Raw genomic sequence first — 22,029 nt, 5'->3', positions numbered from 1 at the left:
TGCTTTAGGGAAGGAAGAACCCCAAACACCAGCACAATCTGGGAGCTGTCATACTGGAGAGCAGCTCTGTTGGGAAGGACCTGGGAGTCCTGGGGATTGACAAGCTAGCCATGTGCTGGTCATTGCAGCCAGAAGGGCCAATGACACCCTGAAACGGGGCAGAGTGTGGCCAGCAGTGAAGGGAGCTGGTCCTCCCCTTCTACTCAGCCATGGTGAGACCACATCCTGCATGCCATGTGCACTTCTGGGCTCCTCACACAGCAAAGACAAGGAGCTACTGGAGAGGGTCCAGCCAGGCCACAAAGATGGGGAGGGGTCTGGAGCATCTCTCTAATGAGGGGAGGGGAGGCAAGAGGGGAGGGGAGGGGAGGGGAGGGGAGGGGAGGGGAGGGGAGGGGAGGGGAGGGGAGGGGAGGGGAGGGGAGGGTAGGGGAGGGGAGGGGAGGGGAGGGGAGGGCAAGGGGGGTGGGGAAGGGGAAGGGGGGGGAGGGGAGGGGAGGGGAGGAGAGATCTCATCAATGCATATTAATATCTCAAACATGGGTGTCAAGAGAATGGTGCCAGACTCTTTTCAGTGCTGCAACAAGAAAAGGAGCCATTATCATAAACTAACACACAAGAAGTTCCACCTCAACATGAGGAAGTACTTCACAAGGAGTGTGGCAGAGCAATGGCAGGTTGCCCAGGGATGTTGTCAAGTTTCCCTCTCTGGAGATACCCAAAACCCATCTGGACATGTTCCTGTGTCACCTGTTCTAGGTGACCCTGCCTTGGCAGGTGGGTTGGGCTGGATGATCTCCAGAGGTCCCTTCCAAAACTAACAATTTTGTGATTCTCTTCAGTAGTACAGAAAGGGAACAGACCATCATTTGTGATTTTCAATTATAGACACTTAACAGTTAGACTGTTTCTTGTTTTCTTCATTTTGTCCAGTTTCTGAAAATTAGGGGCTAGAATACAATTCTACAGATTTTACACAGCCTTAAAACAAAAATCTTAATGTTTTTTAAATTATAAATACTGTTTTCACTTTACTTGAACATAGGTCAGCCTGATGTCACTATAGTTCAGCTCCAGAGTAGGTTAGCATTTGTTTTGCTGTAACACCTGCAAACTCATTTGTGCTTGCTATTCATTGTCATCTAAAGACAGGACCTCGAGCACACAGACAACTGGATAACATCATTTTTAGTGCAAGTACACCAACTGTTTTTGCTGGAGGGTTCCCACACTAGGCACAGAGCTGAAGCTCTCAGCACAATTTGTTCACAGAAGAAATCTATATTAGCAACTCAGTCATGCTTCTGGGACTCTAACATTACTCTAACATTATGGCAAGCATGTAATACTCAGGTTTTGTTAAATCCTATAGGAAATCTCATTGAAGATAACTGGAGCTCTTCCCTTGAGAAAATGAACAGGAAAAAAGCAAGTGATAGCAGTAATTCAATAACAGAGGTAAAACCAGAACCAATACAAAAAGCAGAATGATTCCAGGACTTTAAATAAACAAGAGTATTTTTCCTCTATGCTGCTGTAAGAGTACATTAACTGTAAGAGCATCTGGTTCATTAACCTCTCTAGTTAAGAACCATTCAGTGTAATAGAAGTAACAAGTAACAAGGAAAACAATAAAGCAATAAAGTAAATGAATACACAAACATTAATAAGCAGGTAATAAAGCAGACAAAGACCAGAACCTTTCAGTCACTTATTGATGGGCTGTTAGAAGGAACTTTAGACGTAGACAGGGGCAAGGGGAAGGGGGGACCAGAGGAGGGAACAGAGAAGAAATCAGTGAGCATGATGGCATATTTGATGGTCTTTGTGAGAGTGTACCAAAATCATGAAAAAATAAAAAGAACTTGTGGGGGTTACATAAAAATTATAGGTTATTGTAGGAAGTGAAAAATGTAAGGAAAGATAGAGAGATGGATGGATGGATGGATGGATGGATGGATGGATGGATGGATGGATGGATGGATGGATGGATGGATGGATGAATGGATGGATAGATATCAGAGGAACAAACATAGGATACTTGCCTGAGCCACATGATCAATACAGCCTATCCTTTCTTCTTAATAAATTCTATTACTGACTTTGCCTTTGTAACTTCACTCTTATCCTACATGAGTGCTACAATGTCCAGTTCCCAGCAGCTGGAGAACACACCACGGGTCACCAGTTTGTAGATCCAGGTGACAACAGAGGGACTAGAACACAACTGAGATCGAGTGCAAGCAACAGGGAAAGGATCATTGCTGACTGGGAATAGGGTGTGTATTGGTGGGGTCTAAATGTCAGCAACTGAAGCAGGGACTGTGGTTCACAGGGCCCATATGTTTAAGTGCCAGCAAGCTGGAGACACCAGACTGTTTGTATTTCCCTACAGAATTTACCTGTGCATACACCTGTGTGCATTCACATCCACGTGTACACATACATATACTTTGCTAGCCAATATTAAGCTGGAATAGCAATGAAATAGAAGATCTGTATCTGGAAAGACTCCAGCTCTGAGTCAGCACCTATGTAAAGGACACAGTGTGTGCATGGATATTGGATCACTACCCAGGGGGAGATCTAATATCTGAGCCAGCATGCTTGTGAGAACAATGCATGAGTGTGCACTGAAGAACAATCCATCTGTGCTGTACTGAAGATCAAGCCAGACTCTCCTGGTAAGCAGGGAGAGGGGCATGGATATTAGAGCCCACACTGATATTACAGAGATCTCTGAGTGCTGGTATATTTGGGAAACTAGAAAGAAAGGGCTGATGTTTTCACTAATGAGCTTCAACCCTTACCCTCTAGAGAGGAGAAACAGGCCTGAGATATCTTCTGGTAGTTCACAGTGTTGCCTACCCTCTTCAATTTGTTACTGGCCTAGATTGGGTTACAGCTCTTTAAGCTACATCCTTCTTGTCCATCTTGACTGGAGTCTTCACAAAAGCCTTGGCAACAACTCTTTTCTAACATATACTGGAAGACTCTTCTTTCTTCTCTTCATTACTGCTCCTCTCTCCCTCATTCCCTGTGACTGGACACTTGATTTTAAAGACCAGGTGATATCAACCATGGCAATTTTCACCTTTACTCCCTTAGGTTGCTTAAATAACACCTGTGTTGTGTCTCTTACTTGGCATATAGGCCTTGCTAGAATTATAACTCTCCAACTGCCATGAACACTGGATATATACCACTAATTGTTTTATCAGAAATTAGTGTGCAATAGGTTTAAAAAAACATAGTAAAATATTTTTTTTAAAAAATTAAAAGCTATGAAAATTAGTCTGCCTAAAACTATATATTTTGTACACTGATATAAAAAATAAAGGAATTATATGCCTTTTTGCCAGAAAAATCTGTTACAAAGCCAATGTATTTTGGCACAGAAATCTTCCCTGAGAGGTGTCTGAAGCTTTCTCCTTTTAATTTTTCTAAAGCAAGCTGAAAAAACTTTATGAGAACATTGTGCAAGGAGAACTCTTGGGAAATTTCACTTCAAAATCTACCAAGCTTCATACATCTTCCCCATGTGCAGTTTTTCATTAAAAAAAAAAAAGAAAGTTTCTACAATCAAAGTAAAAAGTAATGTTAGTACAACAAAGATAGTTGTATGATCAAATTACAGAGACAGGAAACAAGAAAGAGAGTATGAGAAATAACCATAAAGAATACATATTAAAGTATTTCCAACTTTACTCCTTCACTTTCATTCTCCTAACTAGAAAACATCCAGTACTACATCATGACACACAAGCTAGGCAGTACTTAACAAGTAAAATTAAAAAATCTCTTGAAAATTTAGGTCAGATAATAGTTTGAGAAAACATACCTAAGAGTACCTAAAACAAAAAGGATACAATCTGGGCCCTTACCATTTGTCTGGTCACTTGGACTGCTGCATAAAAGACCATAACATTTTGGCACAGAACAGAGAGGAAGAATACTGCAAAAATACCTAAGATTCCATTCAAAGTTTCAGAGAAGAAAATGTAAAATGCATTAAGAAAATTAATGGGAATTTTACGGCTGCTGCACACATAAGTGGAAAGGCAGCAATAAATTTACCACACCCTTAGAGAACAGAATATACTAAATTAATTGGAACTAACTCAGTTGGCAATATTATCTAATTTTTTTGTTTGTTTGGAAGGTTATTAATTAATTCAGAAAAAAAAAATCTGTTTCCCCCATTGCATTTTTCCTCTTGTTCCTCCAGTTCCCTTAACCCCACATACAGAGCTTTAGATGTAGAATAAATTTGGTTAGAAGTGACATCCAGAGGTCATCTAGTTCAACCTCTGCTTGCAGGAAGGCTGACTGGGTCAAGTTGAGAAGAGATTTGTTCAGTGAAGTCTGGAAAAACTCATGGCCTGGGAGTCCATAAGGGCTCTGGGCAGCTATGATGGGTTGACCCTGGCTCATCACCAGGTGGCCACCAAAGCCATTCAATCATTTCCCTCCTCAGCTGCACAGAGGAGAGAAAATATAAGAAAAGGGCTGAGGGTCAAGATGAGGACATAGAGAGACCACTCACCAATTACTGTCAGAGCAAAACAGACTTGACTTGGGAAAATTAATTATAAATCTAGAGTAGGGTAATGTGAAGTAAAACCAAATCTTAAAGACACACTAAAGACCATTGCAGCAGGACAGGTGCAGCAGGAGAAGGAAAGGCTGTTATAGTGAATTCACCACTTTCTGCTGTTCTTCCTCCTCACAGGAAGGACTTCACACTACTGCTGCTACAGCATGGGCTCCATCACATGGGAGACTGTCCTCCACACAATTCTTCAATGTGAATTCTTCAATTCTCCTTCCCATAAGCTGCAGTTCTTCACAAACTGCCCCAGTGTGGGTACCTCCCACAGAACAGCCTGCTCCAAGGTGGGCTCCTGTCTCCATAGGGCCACAGAAGCCTGCTCCAACATGGACTGACTTCCCATGGGGTCACAGACTCCTCCAGGCATCACGTGCTCTGGCGTGGGATCTCTGCTCCTCCACTGACCTCCATGGGCTGCAGGGACATGGCTGCCTCACTGTGGCTTTCACCACCCTTCATGGACTGCAGGAGAACTCACCTCCCACACCTGGAGCACATCTTCTCTTCTTTCTCTGCTGACCTTGGTGCTTGCAGAGCTGTTTCTCTCATATATTCTGTCTCACAGCCATTGCCACTGTGCAGTAACATTTCCCCCTTCCCTAGAGGTGCCACCATCAGTGATGGGCTCAGGCTTGGCCTTGACCAGTGACATGGAGCCAGCTGGCATTGGCTCTGTCAGACATGGGGGAAGCTTCTGGCAGCTTCTAGCCCCCACCATGGCTATCTGTCGTGGTATGATATTGGCCAAACGCCAGGCACTTGCAAAAGTCATTCATTCACCCTCTTCTGCTATACTTGAGGGAAAAAAAATAATGAAAGGCTCATGAGTTGAATAAGGACTGGGAGAATAAAAAACTCCAACGGCAAAACAGATTAAAATTTACAGGTATAAGGTAAATTTATTATTAACAGAGTCAGAGAATGATAATGAGAAGTAAAATAAGCCTTTAAAACATTTTTTCCCTCCTCAGTCCCTTCCTCTTTCTTCTCGACAGTGCAGAGAGACAGGGCATGAGGGTTTTGATCAGTCCATCACATATTCTTCTGTTCACTCAGGGTAAGGAATCTCTTTTCTGTTATGCCGTGGGGTCCCTCCCATGGATAAAAGTCATCCCAAAACTGTTGTGGCATGGGTCACATTCACAGGGTGCAGTCCTCAAAGGACAGGCTGTAGTTTGGAAGCCCTGTCTATGTCTGGAAGCAGGAGCCCTCTGTCCCTGTTTTGGTCTTCCACTGGATCAGAGCTTTCTCTGACATCCACTCACTCTGGACATGATACAACTTTTCCCATGGGCTGCGAATGGATCTCTGCATCCTCCATGGACTTGACACATTACAGATGAACAGTTTGTTTTACCATAGTCCTCTCCACGGCTTGCAGAGAAATCTCAGCTCCGATGCTTGAAGCACCTCTTCTCCCTCTTTGTATACAGTGACCTTGGTGTTGCCATGTTATTTTCCTTGACATCCCCACTTCTTCCTCTTCTCTGACTACAAGAACTACTGCTCGTAGGTGCCATTGTTGACAATAAAAGATTCCTGCAGGCTCCCGCAGCACGGAGAGGTCGATCTCACCCAGGTTCCACGTTGGAGAGCCGCTCGCCATGTTTCACTGCTGGCCATGCGGCCCCAGCGGCAGCCGCTGTGGCGCTGGCCCTGTTTAATGCTACCAAAAAAATCAGGGCAAATCAACACACTGCCCAAACCTGCCTACCCACCCCTGCCCTCATGCCCTCTGGGCAGGCCAGAGCCATCTCTGTTTAGCTGTGCTGTAACTAGAAAAAACTGGCTGGCACTCCAGTATTCTCCTACTGTTATTTCCATCCAAGGCGCTTACATGTTCTTTAGACACCTCCTGTCAGGAGCAGGGCAGGCATTCCATAGCCTGCAGACCGTGCCCTAGCAGGCAGAAAATCCCTCGGGCAGCCCTGGGTGGGGCTGCATTGCCACAGCTCCCGCCACTGTGTCCCTGCAGCGATCCCAGCGCCGTAAGGCTGAGGCGGCTCGACACTGCTGAGACAGTGCGGGGAAAACGCAATTTGCAATTCAGCACGGCACTGTAACAGTATCGTCCTGTAAAGCGGCGACATTCACCACCCAGCTATGTTTCGCAGTCCATTAAAGGTTGGGTTGCTGGTTCCCTTCCTCGTTTGCCTTTTAACTGACCCACAGAAAGATGCAATTCCTACGAGAACTGAAAAGTTGCGTCTCACAGCGCGAAACCCTTTTTTAGAACTGATGCCTTTCTGAAGATAAAGTTGCACTAAACTCTTTATGTTTCACATGCTCCATCTGTGCTGGTTTGTGCATACACTTAATTAACTGCTGCTTCCATACTCTTATTCAACGAAGCGCATCCCATTCCCCGGAATTCTGCGGTGTGGAATGGGCGGGGCTGCGGGCGATGACGCCACGCTCGCGCCCTGCGCCGTTCGGCGCGGGGAGTTGTGGGTGACGTAGTCTCTGCCCCGCCACGGGCCACCGGGGCACACGCTCCCAGGCTGCGCCGCGGCCCTCGCAAGGAACTGTGGGTGCTGTAGGAACGGCGCACGAGCCAATGGACGGGGCCGTTTCGGAAGGAACTGCTCGCGCAGGGGCCCTCGCTGAGATTAGTGCGGCGCTATTCGCTAACGGGAGGGCGTGACGGGCGAGCCGGGCCTCCGCCGAGCCAATCGGAGCGGGCCATGTAGAGCCAGCCGTTCCCCGGGGTTGCGTCTGCTGCTGCCACGGCCCGTAGTCGGCTGCCAGCTCGGCAGCTGATTGGTGGCGGCGGGGCGGTGGGCGGGGCGAGAGAGCCGGAGTCGGGGGCGCTCGGCGCGGCCCCTCAGAGCCCAGCGGGATGGGGCGGCGGGCGTGCTGGGTGGTCGCGGTGCTGTGCCTGGCCGTGCTCTCGGCCGGCGTGCTGCCCGCGGTCGGAGCGCTTCCTGCGGCCGGTGAGTACCGCGGCTCCACCTCCCTACGCCCCCCTGGGCCCGAGCGCTGCGGCGGCATTGCCCCCCAGGGCCTGCGGCGGGGGAACGGGGCGCAGAGGTGTCTGTGCGGGTCCTGTCGCCCGCACCGGGGCGCGGAGGCGGTGACAGCGGGGGAGGCGACCCGGTGCCCTCGCTGGGGCTTTGGGGTGCCTGCGGGCAGCACCGACCCCGCTGAGGCGGCGGCGCGGAGCTGCGGGAGCGGGGCTCCTGTCAGCTGCGTGCCGCGGCTGGCGGGACCCGGCTGGCTCAGCTTTGCTTCACCGGCGCCGCTCCGTAGGCCCGGTAGCGGTAGACGCATTGCTCAGTGCGGTGCCTGCCTTTAATCAGCTCGTTAGGAGCCCACCTTTTAGTGCTTGCACTGCTTAAAACCGAAGTGAGGCAGTTTCCCCCCGAGCCCCTGATAATGCTGATTTCAGCCTTAACAGAACGGTTTCCTCACCTCGATATGTAGGGAATATTTATACATCCTGGTTTATGTCCCCATGATACTTTTCCCCCCCATTTCTATTTTGTTGTTATGCAGCTCGGGTTTTGTCTGATTCCCATGTGTTGTCATCTACTTCCTTTTCTGGGGTTTCTGCCTCCCACACCCTGCTTTCCACCATGGGCTGATGGGGGGGATGTGCAGTGCATTTATTTATAAAGCCAGAAGCCACTATGTTAACAGCAGCCATATGCGGTGCTACTGGGGATTTGCTTTTACTCTATTTCAGGAAAGTAACGTTTTCTCCAGAGGTAAGTTGAGTAGTTTGGGGTTCATGTTTCTGTATGCAGTATGGAGTTAAAATTTAAAGTAATATTACTGGCCTTCGGATTATGTGAGCTTTGTAGGTCACTTGATAAGCCAGCAGGGTACTTTTGAAATTACGGAAAGGTTACACACAAGTTCTGTGAAACCAGAGAGATGTAGCCAGGTATTTGAACTATGTGCTTTCATTTTTAGTGCATATGAAGAGAAAAGCTAAGGTGAGATGAGGCTGTGAAAGCCACATTAACCATCTGTTGTGTGCATTAAAGTTAAGTGGTAAGGGCTGGTAAAGTGTGTACCAGTGGCTGTATTACCATGCAGTTCTTCTGTCTTGACCGTTTGTCCACTGTCACAGAGTTGTTTGTGAGCATGAAGTTCTGATAGTTTAATTCAGCCTGTGTTAACAACATGTTTAAATTCGATTTAACTAATACAACTAATAAGCCAAAGAAAGCACAGTACATTAATGTAGGCTTAAGAGATGTTCCCAAACTTAAATTGCTACTGTGAGGTCAAGCTGTTCATTGATAACCACAATTAATTAGGAGAGGGCGTTAAGAATCCATCTTTTGGCAGAAAGGTATGAGAGGAATTGCTCCAGTTTTTGACAGGAGTCATTCTAAAGTTGTCCTCACTGTGCTTTGATTTCCCACAGTAAAAATTTGACTTTCTGTAGGTAGAGACTGGTATGAGCCTTGGGACTGTGTATGTAATGCTTCCTTGAATGCTTATTTGTTTCTAATGTCTAAACTGGAAAGAGTCATCTGTGAGGAGTTTTCAGAAGAATGAGTAAGAATGGTGCAAGTCTTATATTTCCTAACTTTAGGAAGAGCTTTTAATGAGGACTGTTTTTTTGTAGTGAACATTTTAAATATAACTTGAGTATTTAAAATGTAAGTCTTTTGTCATAAACTTTGTTGAAATCAATTTATTGACAGCTTGAGTTGAATGCAGGAAAACTCAGGCCTAAGGAGAAAGTTTCTAAACATATGATATTGCTGCAGGTTGTGAAGGTGTTTAAAATTAGGACTGGGGAAAGATATTATGAAGCATTGGCAAAAGCAGCTGTAAAATGTTAAGTGTGTATGTTCTCCAGGCAAAACTGGCTTTCTGGTCATTGCAGCAGTGATGGCCTTCCCCTGCTCATCACTTATTAAGAACATTGAAAAAAATCGTTGTTTTTGTTTGGGTTTTTTTTTTTTTGTGATTGCCAGTATTATTCAATTTCTGGGATTTTTTCTTCTTGTTCACAGACTAAGAGGTAAAAATGTTCTCATTCTGCCTGAAGAGAGGAAGCAATGCTTTCTCTGACTCTCCTGTATTTTTCATGGCTAACTTCAGCAATGGGCAGATGTTTTTATACTGTCCCACTGACTGATGGGACGAATGAGCACACTCATGTACCTGTAGGGAACTTCAGTAACTATTCCTCCATAAGACCTCAGTGGTTTTCCCTAGCCTTTCTGTTTTTATTTACCTGATTGAAAAATATTCCCTAAACTATTTGCCTTGTTGCCTGGTTGGGAAACTTCTGGAGAGTAAGTTCTGTAACTAGTTAGCCAGCAATTGCAAGGATACTGGGAAAAAGATTTTTATGCAGGATGAGGGTTGACCTATATCTCAGTCTTCTAGTTGAACTAAAATGAATATGTTGCACAGATTGTAGCTGGGAACAATTCACTTGCTGCCAAGGATACTTTGGAACTATTCTTGCTGAATAGGTGCCACTTAAGGATTTTATTTAGCTCACTGCGTGTTTTAAAGCTTCATATAATGAGAATAGCATCTATGCTATTGAATCTGTTTCTGTACTGAATATATCGGATGAAAATTTGATGAGAAGTAGTCTGAGGTAATTTTTTTAAGACTTCCTTTTTTCATGAAAGAAGTGGATAAACAGAGTTTACGTTCTATTTCAATGTCTATCTAGTTGCACAAAAACATTGAAAGAAATTGCCAAAAATATGGATGCTCTAAAGCAGTCACTGCCAAAAAGATTTTTGAGCATGGATTTTACATGTATTTTTTTTAAGTTAAACATTGATGTACTCTTGTCCTAACGTATTATGTACCTTGTATAACATGCACAAAAACACACAAACCAAAAAAGAATGAAAGAATGGTGGAATTACCATGGTATTAAGAAAAGTTTTATGTATTAAGAGTCCAAAAGTATGTCATTCCTGCAGCCCTGGTGGATTGGCTGGCATGCTCCCTGAGGTGTGCACACTCCAAATGGGAGATCCCTGCTCTTAACAGAATCCCACTAGTTGCTTTGTTGTCATTGCATTTGAGGCTTGAAGAACTTGGCAAAAACTGGAAGGAAACTGACAACAGTAATCAGTTAGGGATTCATCAGAGCTGTGGGAGACTGCTTTGCTTACTCAATTTTTGGCTACTTCCTGAATGTGAGTGACCTTTTAATATTGAAAGTAGTGGTATTTCTTGTCTGTTAGTAGCAGCTTTATGGGGTGTCAGTTGATCTGTTCTTCTAATACAGCAAAACTTTGGAACTGTTGACCTCCCTCAGTCTAATGACATTATTGCTGAATCACAATGCATGTCTCTTCTGATTTCTACCCTTCTCTCCTTAGTGCTCTCTTGAAAACAGTGATTCTCATAAAATGGTAGGACCTTTATTCAGCATATGGTAGGATCTTTTTCTCTAGCATAGGCTGCCAGAGTACTTTTGCTATATTTACATAGCATGCTTGAACACTGGCTTTTCTAATTGAGGAAAAATGAATACTTTTTAAAGCTGATTTTAATTATATATTAACTGGTCGATGGTTGAAAAAATATTTTGGTTCTGTGAAGTGCTTTAGTGCTTTGAAGCCCTATCTGGGTATGAGAGCACCCAGCAATGTCTGCAGCTCAGCACCATTTGTAGGTGAAGCATTCTGTGTGACGTTGTCAGCTGCCCACTTTAGCCACAGGTATTTTTGTCTACCTTTTCCTTTCAGTAAATCATTGCACTCCCTAGCTTGTTTAACAAATTGTGAGATTAATTTCCACTTGGCTTTTTTAGAGGACCTTTTATAGGATTGGACAGCCTTGGTAACAGATCCAATTTAAAAAAAACCCACAGAGTTACTTTTTTAAATTGAAGTGTGGAAAAGTAAGCTAAACTATCAGCTTTAATCTGTCTCTGAAGCAGGTGCATAAACATAACATCTGTGACTGTTCAGTAGCTCAGCCTTGACTAATAATCTGTTCCTAGGTCCATCTGTGACCTTTCATAGACCTTTCATTAGCACTTTCAGAATAGTTTTTAACTGTTTCATAGGAGTAAACACACACTTCTGTAAGTAGTGGGTGCATATTAGTCAGCACTTCCATGAAACAAGGCTGTAAATGATCTCTCCTTTAGTCATGCTATTCATTATCTCTGCAACCTCATCTGCCTAACTTAGAAAGAAGTCTTAAAGCTAAGAAAAGTTAAATCAATATTTTCGTTTTGCTTTAATGCCTTTTGAAGCCACTGTTTGAAAACAATCGGTCAAGTCAGCTTCTCAGTAACAAAGCTGGTTTCTTGAGAGAAAATTTAAATGATGCAATAGAAAGGAAATAGGTTTATTTGCTTTCAAGGAAGAAGAGCAAACACTTGGTGAGCTCTACCTTAGATTGCTCAGGTGTTTCTTGCCTTTCCATTTAGTAAACCTTTTGCTTTACATATGAAGTTACAATTAAGTTGTCCTTTCATATATATATTTCACAAATATCTATATTCATATATATGTGCATAGACAGTATAACCTATTTATATTTCTTTTTGTGTGGTCTTTTGACATAAGGTGAACCTACCACACAGATTGAAATCAGTCAAGCCCTTTCCAAAAAGCTGGAAAGCTCTAGTGCTGTCATGCATATAGGCTGATTTTGTACAGAGAAAAACAATTACCCTAGTTGGTGTGACTGTTGTAAAAAAAAAAAAAAAAAAAAACAAGCATGATGTTTCCTTCTGCAATAACAGGTACTTTCTAAGTGCTTTGTATATATTATAAGGAGCATGCAAGTACTGGGTAGGTTACCCTGTCTTAGTTTTCCTGCTCTCCAGAAGCATGTCTGGATGCCTTCACAAGCTCTGAAGTTTGAAGGTGACATTTGGTCTTAGGTCAAAAATGTTTAGGATAATAGATTGTAATATGTGGGGAGCATGGTAAATGACTTCTTTCATAATTTCAAGATAGAAACACCAGCAAGTATCTTAAGTGTGCCTGCATTTTTACTGAGTTTAAAGACCAATTGTCATATCCTGATCTGAAATTTCAAAGTTCAGTGGTAGAACTTCTTACGACTTATCACGATCACCTTGTTTGTTAGATTCCTCAAGCTGCTAAGCTCTGAGGTCTCTGCCAAAAATGCAACCAGGCTTTTTTTTTTTTACTTATGACTTCATAATGTTGCGTTGTTTTTTTTCCAAAATTGGTGTTTGTTCTTATTCTGAATTGGTTGCTCCTTGCAGGGTCTGTTTCATCTGGAGTGCTCTTTGCTATCTCCACAAGTTTTTCTGAAGTGCTCTACACATTGTCATTTTCAGACCTGTAGAGTACAGCTGCTTACCCACATTGGCTGTTCTAGATCCTTTTTAATTCCATGTCTGCTGGCAGCTAGACTCTTTGAGCTTTACACCCTCTCCACCATCCTCAACAGGCTGTTATTTATGTTTCAGTTGTACTCTTAATCATCTCATTACTGTAGTTCTGCAGCTTCACTTACAAGACTTTTAATTTTTTTTCTTAATTTCTGTTACGCTGTTACAACTTTAAGTTGAATTGTCCATCATCTTGTTGCTTGTTCCAATCAAAGGTTGTACTTCGATCTAAATTCCAGAAAGTGGTTTCTAGGATTGACCCTTTCATTGCAAGGGTTACAGTAGTAGACTTCAAAACATGACCCAGTGAAGTGTCATGTTTGTAATTTGTCTCTTCAGAGATGGTTTATCTTTGGTAAGTCACTTTAATTGCATGAGAATGAAAATTGTGCAAGTTTTGTTTGCTGCTAAGTGCTTACAGGAGTCAGCAGAGTTCTATAAACTGTTGGAAGTGTTTGTGCAGGTAGCCTCTCATGACTAACTATAGCATAAATGTATCTCATGTACAGGGCATGAACTTCTATCAGGTTACACACCTTTTCTAGTCACAGTGCAGGTCTCCTCCAGACCATCAGTGCTTTGCCACTGCTGCAGGGCATTGTGCACTCCAGAGCCTCAGAAAGGGGGATTTCTAAATGTAAGAGTTAGTGGTAGTTTTGCTAAGTGGTCTGTTTATGTTTTGAGCTTTTATTTCAATGTAGGTGAGTTGTGTAGGAGAGAGAGGGAGGCCTGCAGCATCTTCTTTCAAATGTAGGCGGGTTTGTGTGCTGAAATGAGGTGGTATCAAATACAGATGACTCTCAACCAGTCACAGTGATGTTAATTTTAGAGGCTTCCCTTCAAAATGATAGCACAATGAGTAGCCCAATTTAGTTAAAGGAACAAAACAATTTTTGCAGTAGCAATTCTGAAAAACAATGGTAAAGATGTCATAAATAAGCTTTTCTGATTATCTTCACCTTTTCACCTGTATTCTTTAGGTGTCTGCCTAATAGCCTTTCTTCTTTACCATTTCTTCTCCTTACAGCCTTTCTAATCAAATGTCATATAGCTTTTAGACAAGAAAGATGACAGTTAGACAAGACTTGCATCTTTTGAAGAGTATCTGAAAGACAAACTAATTCCTTACAGTTTTGAAGAGAAACCTCTATATAAAGGTTTGAATTTGCTGGTCAAGCAGAAGGAATTGGCATTCTTTAAAGAACAGTGTTTAATTACAAACATGGAGATATGAATACAGCTTTTTGGGTTGCAACTGAAGCTGTTCATATGAAAACTGACTAAAAACCTTATGTTCCATAGGCTTTTTTTACTTAATGCAAAACTTTTTAAGTAGTTTAATTGGACTCAAACCATTCAGACTGTGATTTGAGTTTAGAAAAACCACACTTTTTTCCACTATGGAACGCGTAGTTGTGTTGGCATAATTTAAGGAAGAGGATCACTTGTGAGATATTTGTTTCCTCCTCTTCCAAGCGGTAAGGTTTTTCTGAAGTGAATTAGTCAACTTGCTACACTAGAATATTTCAGAACCATATTGTAACTAAAGGATTTATTTTTGAGATAGCTACTCATGGAAGAACATTTTACTGACTTATAATGTCTCTTCTAGATGAAGAAGGAAATCAAGATGAATCACTGGAGTCAAAGGTGAGGAGATAAGTTTCTAGTCGTTCTGCTTTACCTGTGGAGTGAGAGCAAAGGTCTGAAATTCAGAACAATAATTTGATTTTAGATTTTAAGCTGTTATCTAGCTCTTGCTGTCTCATTGTTTTTTTTTCTGTGCATCAGAGAAATTAATGTATTACAAGTTTGAAGATTTTTTTTTTTCCAAAGACCTGAAAGGGATAGAGGCAGTGAGAACTGAAAGAGGTAGCTCAGCTTAGTTTTGATTTGACTGTTTAAGTTAATTAACCATATCTTTTAAGAAGTTTTTAAATGGATTTTAAGGTAGCTGCTGCTTCTCAGTTACTAATCTCTTAAATTATATGGCTGTTTTCTTTCAGACTTTATCTGCAGAGGACCAGGTAAAGGATCATTCTGCAGGAACTCGAGTGGTAGCAGGTCAGATCTTCCTTGAATCTGGGAAATCGGACTCGCAGTCAGAGAATGAAGAGAACTTTCACAGTCAAGAAGAGGAGAAGGAGAATTCACTGGAAGAGTTGAACTCTCTGGAAATGTCAAATCTATTAAATAAAGATTTGGAAGAAGCAGAAATACAGAGTCCAGGTAACTGCTCACAGCCTTTTGAACAAGTGGCTGCATAGATGAGTCTGAGTAACTCCAGCATGTGGGTGAACAAACAGTAATTTTGAACATATGAAATAACTAGTGTCTTAACCTTTCTGCAATGGAATGGTAATTGCTGCCTTTTTCATTAGAAAATAGCATCAAAATGTTTTGAAACGTATTGTAATGCTCTTGAAATGAGTAGTTACATTTTCAGTTGAGAAATGCATTTGAAAGAATTTTCTATTTTTCTTATTGTTTCCACCTTGCTGGAAAGCTTTAACTATCAAACAGGGAAGGCCCTGATTTCTTCAAATAGAAGTCAATTACAGGTCCTGTGGTCTGTGTATGTACACCAGCAATACAAATTGAAATTTGCATCAGTCTTTTTCAATCCCCTGGCTGTTTGCCTGCTGAGTCAATTGACAGAAAGGAACAAATAGTAGTGTAAAACAAGCTTCCTGGAACAGCATTAAAAGCCTCAGGGAAGTACCTAAATTGCATGTAAACTTCAAGAAGTTTTTAAATATAGGTAAAACCTTTTATCTTGGGCCTAAATTCCCAGGAAATTCTAATATGGGTTTTTTACTACATAATTTTATGACTTTTTAATTTGCAGTAAGTAGTCAATGATAACTGGATGGCACAGTTCAGTACCTTAACCTATGCAGTAGACTTTTCCATGAAAGTAAATCTTCAATATTACTGAAAAATGCAGTTATGTGGTATTTGTCTTCTCAATTCCTATTGAAATGTCAAAACAAAGTGGGAGTTATTAAATAATCTCTATCATGCAATGGCTGAGTGTTTTCTAAGCTTTTTCCTTATTAGCGCAGAACTAATATCAATTTGTGAAAACTCAGTAATAGGTTTAACCAATGCTTTTGATGCTGTGTTGTACAGGAAAAAAAGTTTATAAAATCTACTAAATATCTTCCTGCCACAAAACAGTGAGCTAAGCACCATATTTAGTCAGTGCAGTCTATTTCAAAAGTAAACTTTAAGATACTTTTAATCTCATACAAAAATATATCCAGCTGACTGATTCCTCGGGAACTAAGGTTTTTAACTATACCTATCAACATACTGCAAGTGACTTTCATTGTCAGTTGCATGACTTTGCAGATGAAGCTGAACCCAGCTGTTGGATTTAGCTTAGTGAAAGAGGTAAACCTTTATAAAAATCTCATTGAAATAATTCGGTCTTCAAAACCTAGAGAATTCTTAGTCTTCGTAGAAGATTGATTTTATTTTAAAATATTGTGATATTGGAATCAATAACCTTTGAAGTTTTAGTGAATGAGAAATTATTAATTGTGCTGTTCAAAGCCATTTTGAGTGCTAGTAAACATATTGGAAAAATTAAATAATGATTTTAATCTAAGTATTTTCAAAAGTAGAAGATAACCGAGCTTAGAGTGATGAGAATTATTTCATCTACATCATAGTGATTTCACTTAAGTTTTTTCTTATAGATGTGTGTTCCAGTGTACTCCCTGCTGGTACTCCAGTACTTTCAATATAGCTTTTTGTGATGTGTGGTGTTCTGTCATGATTTTGTCTAACCCTGGGGTAAAAGGAATGTGCTCTGGAATGCACTTCAGGTGTGCATTACAAGGTCTTTCGCAGAGAATAGAAAGTGCAAGAAAAGACTGTTTCTTTTGTTAGGCAATAAAAATGTAACTGATATTTTCCTTTTCCAATCAAAATGTTATTTTCGTTGCTTAAAACTAAGAATATAAGAAACTATGTACCTTCTGCTTCGTTTCATAATTAATTTCAAGTGCTATTTAGAAAATTTGCTTTTTCAAGCTCTTGTAAATTAGAAATTTTATGGAAAACTTGATTAATTGTAGTTGATAGAAATTAAAACCAACATAGGAGCACTTTTCTATATGTAATATATGATTTTAATTTGGGAGTAAAGGAAAGTAATCTTAATTGCTGGGTGTGTATTTTCAGTTTTGACTGCTATTGGAGGCACTGCAGATGGTGAGCCCTGCCACTTTCCATTTTTGTTTATGGAGAAGGAATATGCAGAGTGCACTGCTGATGGGAGAGAAGATGGCAGGCTGTGGTGTGCAACAACCTATGATTACAAGAAAGATCAAAAGTGGGGCTTCTGTGAATGTAAGCAACCTTTTGTCTTGTTCTGGGAATGCTTTTATAGGCTAGTGTTTTCAGTCCTCTTAACCTTCTTTATTTCAGGATCTAAAAGTCCCTGGCCAGTTCATACCACAATAAACAAGTAGTTATAAAGTCCAAGTTTACATGATGGGAGAAATTTTAAAAAAACACCAGTTCCCAGACATGATTTGGAAATCTTGCAGTGAAGGCATTTATAAAAGTGTTTCTGAGGCTATAAGAGGGTAGGGATTTGACAGTGTTGCACTTAGTGATTTGTTGCACAAAGGCATTCCCTCTTTAAGAAAGGTCCTTCTGAAGGAGGAACCTGCACAGCTTGCTTTTGAGTGATGAATGAAAAGAACATTTTATCAGCAAATTTGTACATGAGAGACATCACACAAGAAGAAATAGTTTATTAATGTATCAAACACATGCATTAGACAGCTTTTTGTGATCACTTAGTTTATTGGTCTTCAGAACCATGTTTCTGGCTGTACTTACCCTTTGGAATGAATAGGAATTTTGAGATAATAGTCTTGAGTGGTATAATTGGAATTCTCAATGTACACTTTTTTTGTTTGTTTTAGCCGAAGAGCAGTCTAATAAGAGAAGACAGATGCAAGAAGCTGAGGATGTTTATCAGATTGGAATGAAAATCCTTAATGAGAGCAGTAAAAAGGCTCAGAAGAAAGTGTAAGTATACCTCATCCACCCCCACAGGAAAAGGATGATATGGCCAGTCACTTTTGCTTAACTCAAAAAGAACTCAAAGGTTGTGCCCTGAGTTTGAGCTTTAACTCAACATCAAACTATGCAGTGATAGAAGTAGATAGTAAATCCAGGGTATTTAGAAAAACAAATTTATGCCTGCATTCCTTTGAATGCAGTAAAAATTGTGTAAGATTAATATCTGAAGAGTGGGTGTCATCAAAACACTGACTTCATGCAAGATGATGCTGCAGTTCTCTAGTTCCAGTTTATACCTGGCAACTGCCCAGGAAAAAAACTGAGAATGTGATACAATTTTTCTTTCTCAGATGTTTCTGACAGTGTCATTTGCATTCTGCTTCAAAGATGAAGTGGGGAAAATTGGCATTTCTTTTCCTGCTCTGTTATTCTCCTGCTTTCTGATGGTTTTGGTCACCATAAAAATAGTATTAAACTTCAGCTCCACAAATCATTGAAATTCTAATAATGAATGTTGTTAGAAAGAAGCAGGTAGTGCTTGTAGACAAAACAAAAAACAAGAAATCACTGTTCTGTTCGTTCTTGTTTCTACTTTCTCCTGTGTGCATCCAGTTACTGATTCAATAGCACTATAATTTAGGATTGCTATGTTAATTTAGGTTTTCTTCCTATTCATGTTGACAACTTCCTCAGTAAGTGATGACTTCTGCTGATTAATATGTGAGGACTATTACTATTTTAAATTTGTTTGCAGAAATAAGAGAGCATACTTCTATCAGGGAACATGAGGCACACCTAAAGTTGTCTGCACCTTAGCCAAGACAAAGGGAGATATTATCTGTTGGATTCTGTGTAGTATTTTTTAGTATAAAAAACTGTATATAAAAAGTTCCTAGTAGTGTAAGAATTCTAAAACAGTATTAGGTGTTAGTTCTCTTGTACACCTTGCACTTTCTTAGAGGATTAAGTTCTGTCAGGAACCAGGTATGCCTCAGACTGTCCTAAAGAGCAAGAACAAGCCTGATAATAGAAAGGAGAGGTAAATGAAAATCTTGGAGTGCTATGAAAGGTCCCTGAGGCTAAGCTGAAGTAGGCTTGGTGATACTGTGTAACCATGTGTAAGGGGATTTTAATTGATGTGAAACCAGCTGCTGTGAAATTACTTTGAAGGGCTACTGTATGTTCTGAGACTGAAATAGAAAGACGAGTTTCCAGAGATTCCCTGATTGTTAGCATGGCTTTTTCAGCACAAAATTGATCAGGTATGCAGTTGTCTTGAGCCCAAGGCTTGGTGTTTTCACTGTAGTGATGTTGTACTCAAATTATAGAGACCCCATAGCCTTTTTCAGGCTCCTTCTTTTTACTGCGATATATGAGATTGTTATGGGAGTGGTTCTACCAGATACGTAGTACAGAACTAAAACTTGTTGCTACAGAAATGGGATCATTAGACCTTAAATTTCTTGTATGTCTTAGAGGACAGAAAATGCATACTGCTTTGTTTATGGGGTAGAACAAACATTAAAACTCAGCTTGTCCATTAAAGTCATGAGTTGTTGCTTATGTTGATTATTTGTAGCTGGAACAAATGACTGTAGGTAGATGCATTCTTAGAAAATAAAGGCTAAAACAGAGAAACAAAACCGCTCTCCAGAATCTTCAGGTTTATGAATGGAATTTGCTACTTTGCTTTAAGTTGACAAAGAAATTGTTTTCTCTCAAGAGCATATCAGTATCTTCTGAAAGCAGCTGACATGAATCATACCAAGGCCATGGAGAAAGTGTCTTATGCTTTGTTGTTTGGGGATTACCTGAAGCAGAACATCCAGGCATCAAAAGAACTATTTGAAAAACTAACAGAAGAAGGTTCTCCTAAAGGACAAATGGTATGTATATCCTTAGATTCTACAGATGATTCTGTAGGTTTATAAATGTTTTCTAGATTGTACTTCCACTAGGGTGTGTTTATAGATGGCACCTGCACCCTCAAAATAAACACAAACATATCTTCTGTTTGAGTTTTAAGAAATGTTTAACTACCAGTAGTATGGGATGGTGGTGGTCTTGTAATTTAATTTTTTTCCTGTTATTTGACTGACAACATTGGATGTATAAGTCAAAGCAGGTAGATATAAATGACTCCACCCAACAACTTTCTGAAACTGTGTACTTTTTAAGTGGTTTTTTGTGCAATGTTGTGGCTTTTCATTTCTATTTTATCTGAGATGACACCAATTGATAATCTAGGAAATAAAAAACTCCTAGGAAACTTGACATATTTAGTGGATTGAGACTTGCTTTGTCCCTATGCCTTTGAACATAAAATTATTAATACTTACTGTTACAAAATGTCATAAAAATATGGGTTGATTTTAATGTCTCGATATCTGCATATAGTTATTGCTTAGCTCTCACTTGTTTTGGAAGTGTCAGCTTTTTAAGGAGCTATTAACTTCTCTTCTCTTTGGCTACCAAATCTCCAGCTGTTCCCTGTTTAATGGTGGAGTCCTGATTTACCATGGAAAGCAGGAGCATGTTTTCTCTAGAGACTTTATTTCTCAGTGATGGCCTTGACTTTTATTGATCTAGAATTCAGTAGTCTGCATGAGATAATTTTTGTGTATGCTTTCAGATTGCCTAGAATAGTCTTAGAACATTGTGAAATATAGACATCTTTACATACACACTGTCTTCTGTGCTTCTAGTTTCTATTCTGAGCTACCAGCTGTAACAGGTGTGATAGGTAGGCCAATAACTATGTAAATCTTAAGTACAAAAATAACTTCTGAAAAACCAGATAGCTCAGTGTATTCTGATTGTTTATATTTATAGTCCCAGTTGCAAGTAACCAGTGGCAGAACAGATGCAAAACTGTAAATTCATAGGATCTGTGAATCAAACAGTACAAGTGTTCTGTGCAAGGCTGTGATTCACAGATGTTTATGCTGGTGTCTGAGACAAACTGGGTGCATGAATAAACTGACAGATACTGTTTAGCTTCAAACTTTAAACTGGGATACTTCCACTGTTTAGGACCTTTGGGTTTACACTTGATATTCTACAAGTAGTTGTTTGTTCCTTGCATTTGATTTGCTCATCTGAATTCTGGAGAAACACTAATTTACGTTAGCAGTCTAAGCAACTGAGCAATTTAGAAACCTCATACTTTGAGAGGAACAGGGAACAGCATAGATACAGGTAGCACCAAACTGAAGGTAGAGCTTGGCATATCTTTGCAATTTTGAATCTTTATGCCTGTGTATTCTAGGAAAACTCATTTGTTGTTTTTTAAAAGGTATGCTGACAAACTTTATTTTATTCTAGGCTCTTGGATTTCTATATGCATCTGGCCTAGGAGTCAATTCTAGTCAAGCTAAGGTAATCCAGAAATTTTCAGTATATGGACTTATATTTTCTCATGGGAGCTGATGTTAAATAACCAATGATTTTGTTTTAAGGCCCTGGTGTATTACACTTTTGGAGCTCTAGGAGGAAATCTGATCGCTCATATGATCTTGGTAAGTAAGATGGTTAATAACTTTAAACATACAAGAGTATTTTTGTACTCCTACATTTTCAGTGTCAAGATTTCCTTTCATATGAATACCCTGTCCAAATACTAGATCATTTTGCATGCATTGAGTGGGCAGTAGTATCTTCCCTATTAGTCATTTTTAATTCAAGAATGAGTCTACTCATTTTAAACTATATGCTGCTGTGAATTTAGATGGACCATGTTTGCATCTCTTGACTTAAATCAGAATTGTTTGACTTAAAATTTTTATAATCTAATGAGAACTGTGAAAAATCTTTACAGAAAATGCTGTTTCAATCAGTATTGTGAGATTTAAGACAAAGTACAATATGTAAATAAAAGGCTTTACGTGTTTACCTTTAAGCATCATTCTGCTTATTTTCTTTTTCTTGAGTAATATTGGAACTGTACTGGCCACATTTAACCTTTCATATTGTCAGTCATTCATTTTTTATATAGCTACAAAACACTCATGGCCTTTGTCAAGCCTATTGTCTTGTTAAGCCTTGATCAAGTAATGTGAAA

At 40.4% G+C, this 22,029-nt stretch overlaps 1 protein-coding gene across 2 annotated transcripts in view; it reads left to right on the top strand.

The window, feature by feature from the left end:
- The first annotated feature begins 7,333 nt into the window (after positions 1 to 7,333).
- The window catches only part of SEL1L (SEL1L adaptor subunit of SYVN1 ubiquitin ligase), a 31,089-nt gene continuing 16,393 nt past the window's right edge, over positions 7,334 to 22,029 (top strand). The window contains exons 1-8 of one of the 2 annotated variants that reach the window (XM_079309902.1): positions 7,334 to 7,545; positions 14,539 to 14,576; positions 14,933 to 15,155; positions 17,118 to 17,285; positions 17,870 to 17,975; positions 19,693 to 19,855; positions 21,294 to 21,347; positions 21,428 to 21,487. In XM_079309902.1, the coding sequence (XP_079166028.1) occupies positions 7,452 to 7,545; positions 14,539 to 14,576; positions 14,933 to 15,155; positions 17,118 to 17,285; positions 17,870 to 17,975; positions 19,693 to 19,855; positions 21,294 to 21,347; positions 21,428 to 21,487 (906 nt within the window). In that variant the 5' untranslated portion in view covers positions 7,334 to 7,451. The remainder of the gene's footprint in view (positions 7,546 to 14,538; positions 14,577 to 14,932; positions 15,156 to 17,117; positions 17,286 to 17,869; positions 17,976 to 19,692; positions 19,856 to 21,293; positions 21,348 to 21,427; positions 21,488 to 22,029) is intronic. The other variant, XM_079309903.1, reaches the window with a different exon arrangement.

The sequence above is a fragment of the Erithacus rubecula genome (genome assembly GCF_903797595.1).
Source record: "Erithacus rubecula genome assembly, chromosome: 6".
Taxonomy (NCBI): Eukaryota; Metazoa; Chordata; class Aves; order Passeriformes; family Muscicapidae; genus Erithacus; species Erithacus rubecula.
Note: the sequence above shows the minus strand (reverse complement) of the source record. Positions and strands in the feature narration are given on the sequence as shown.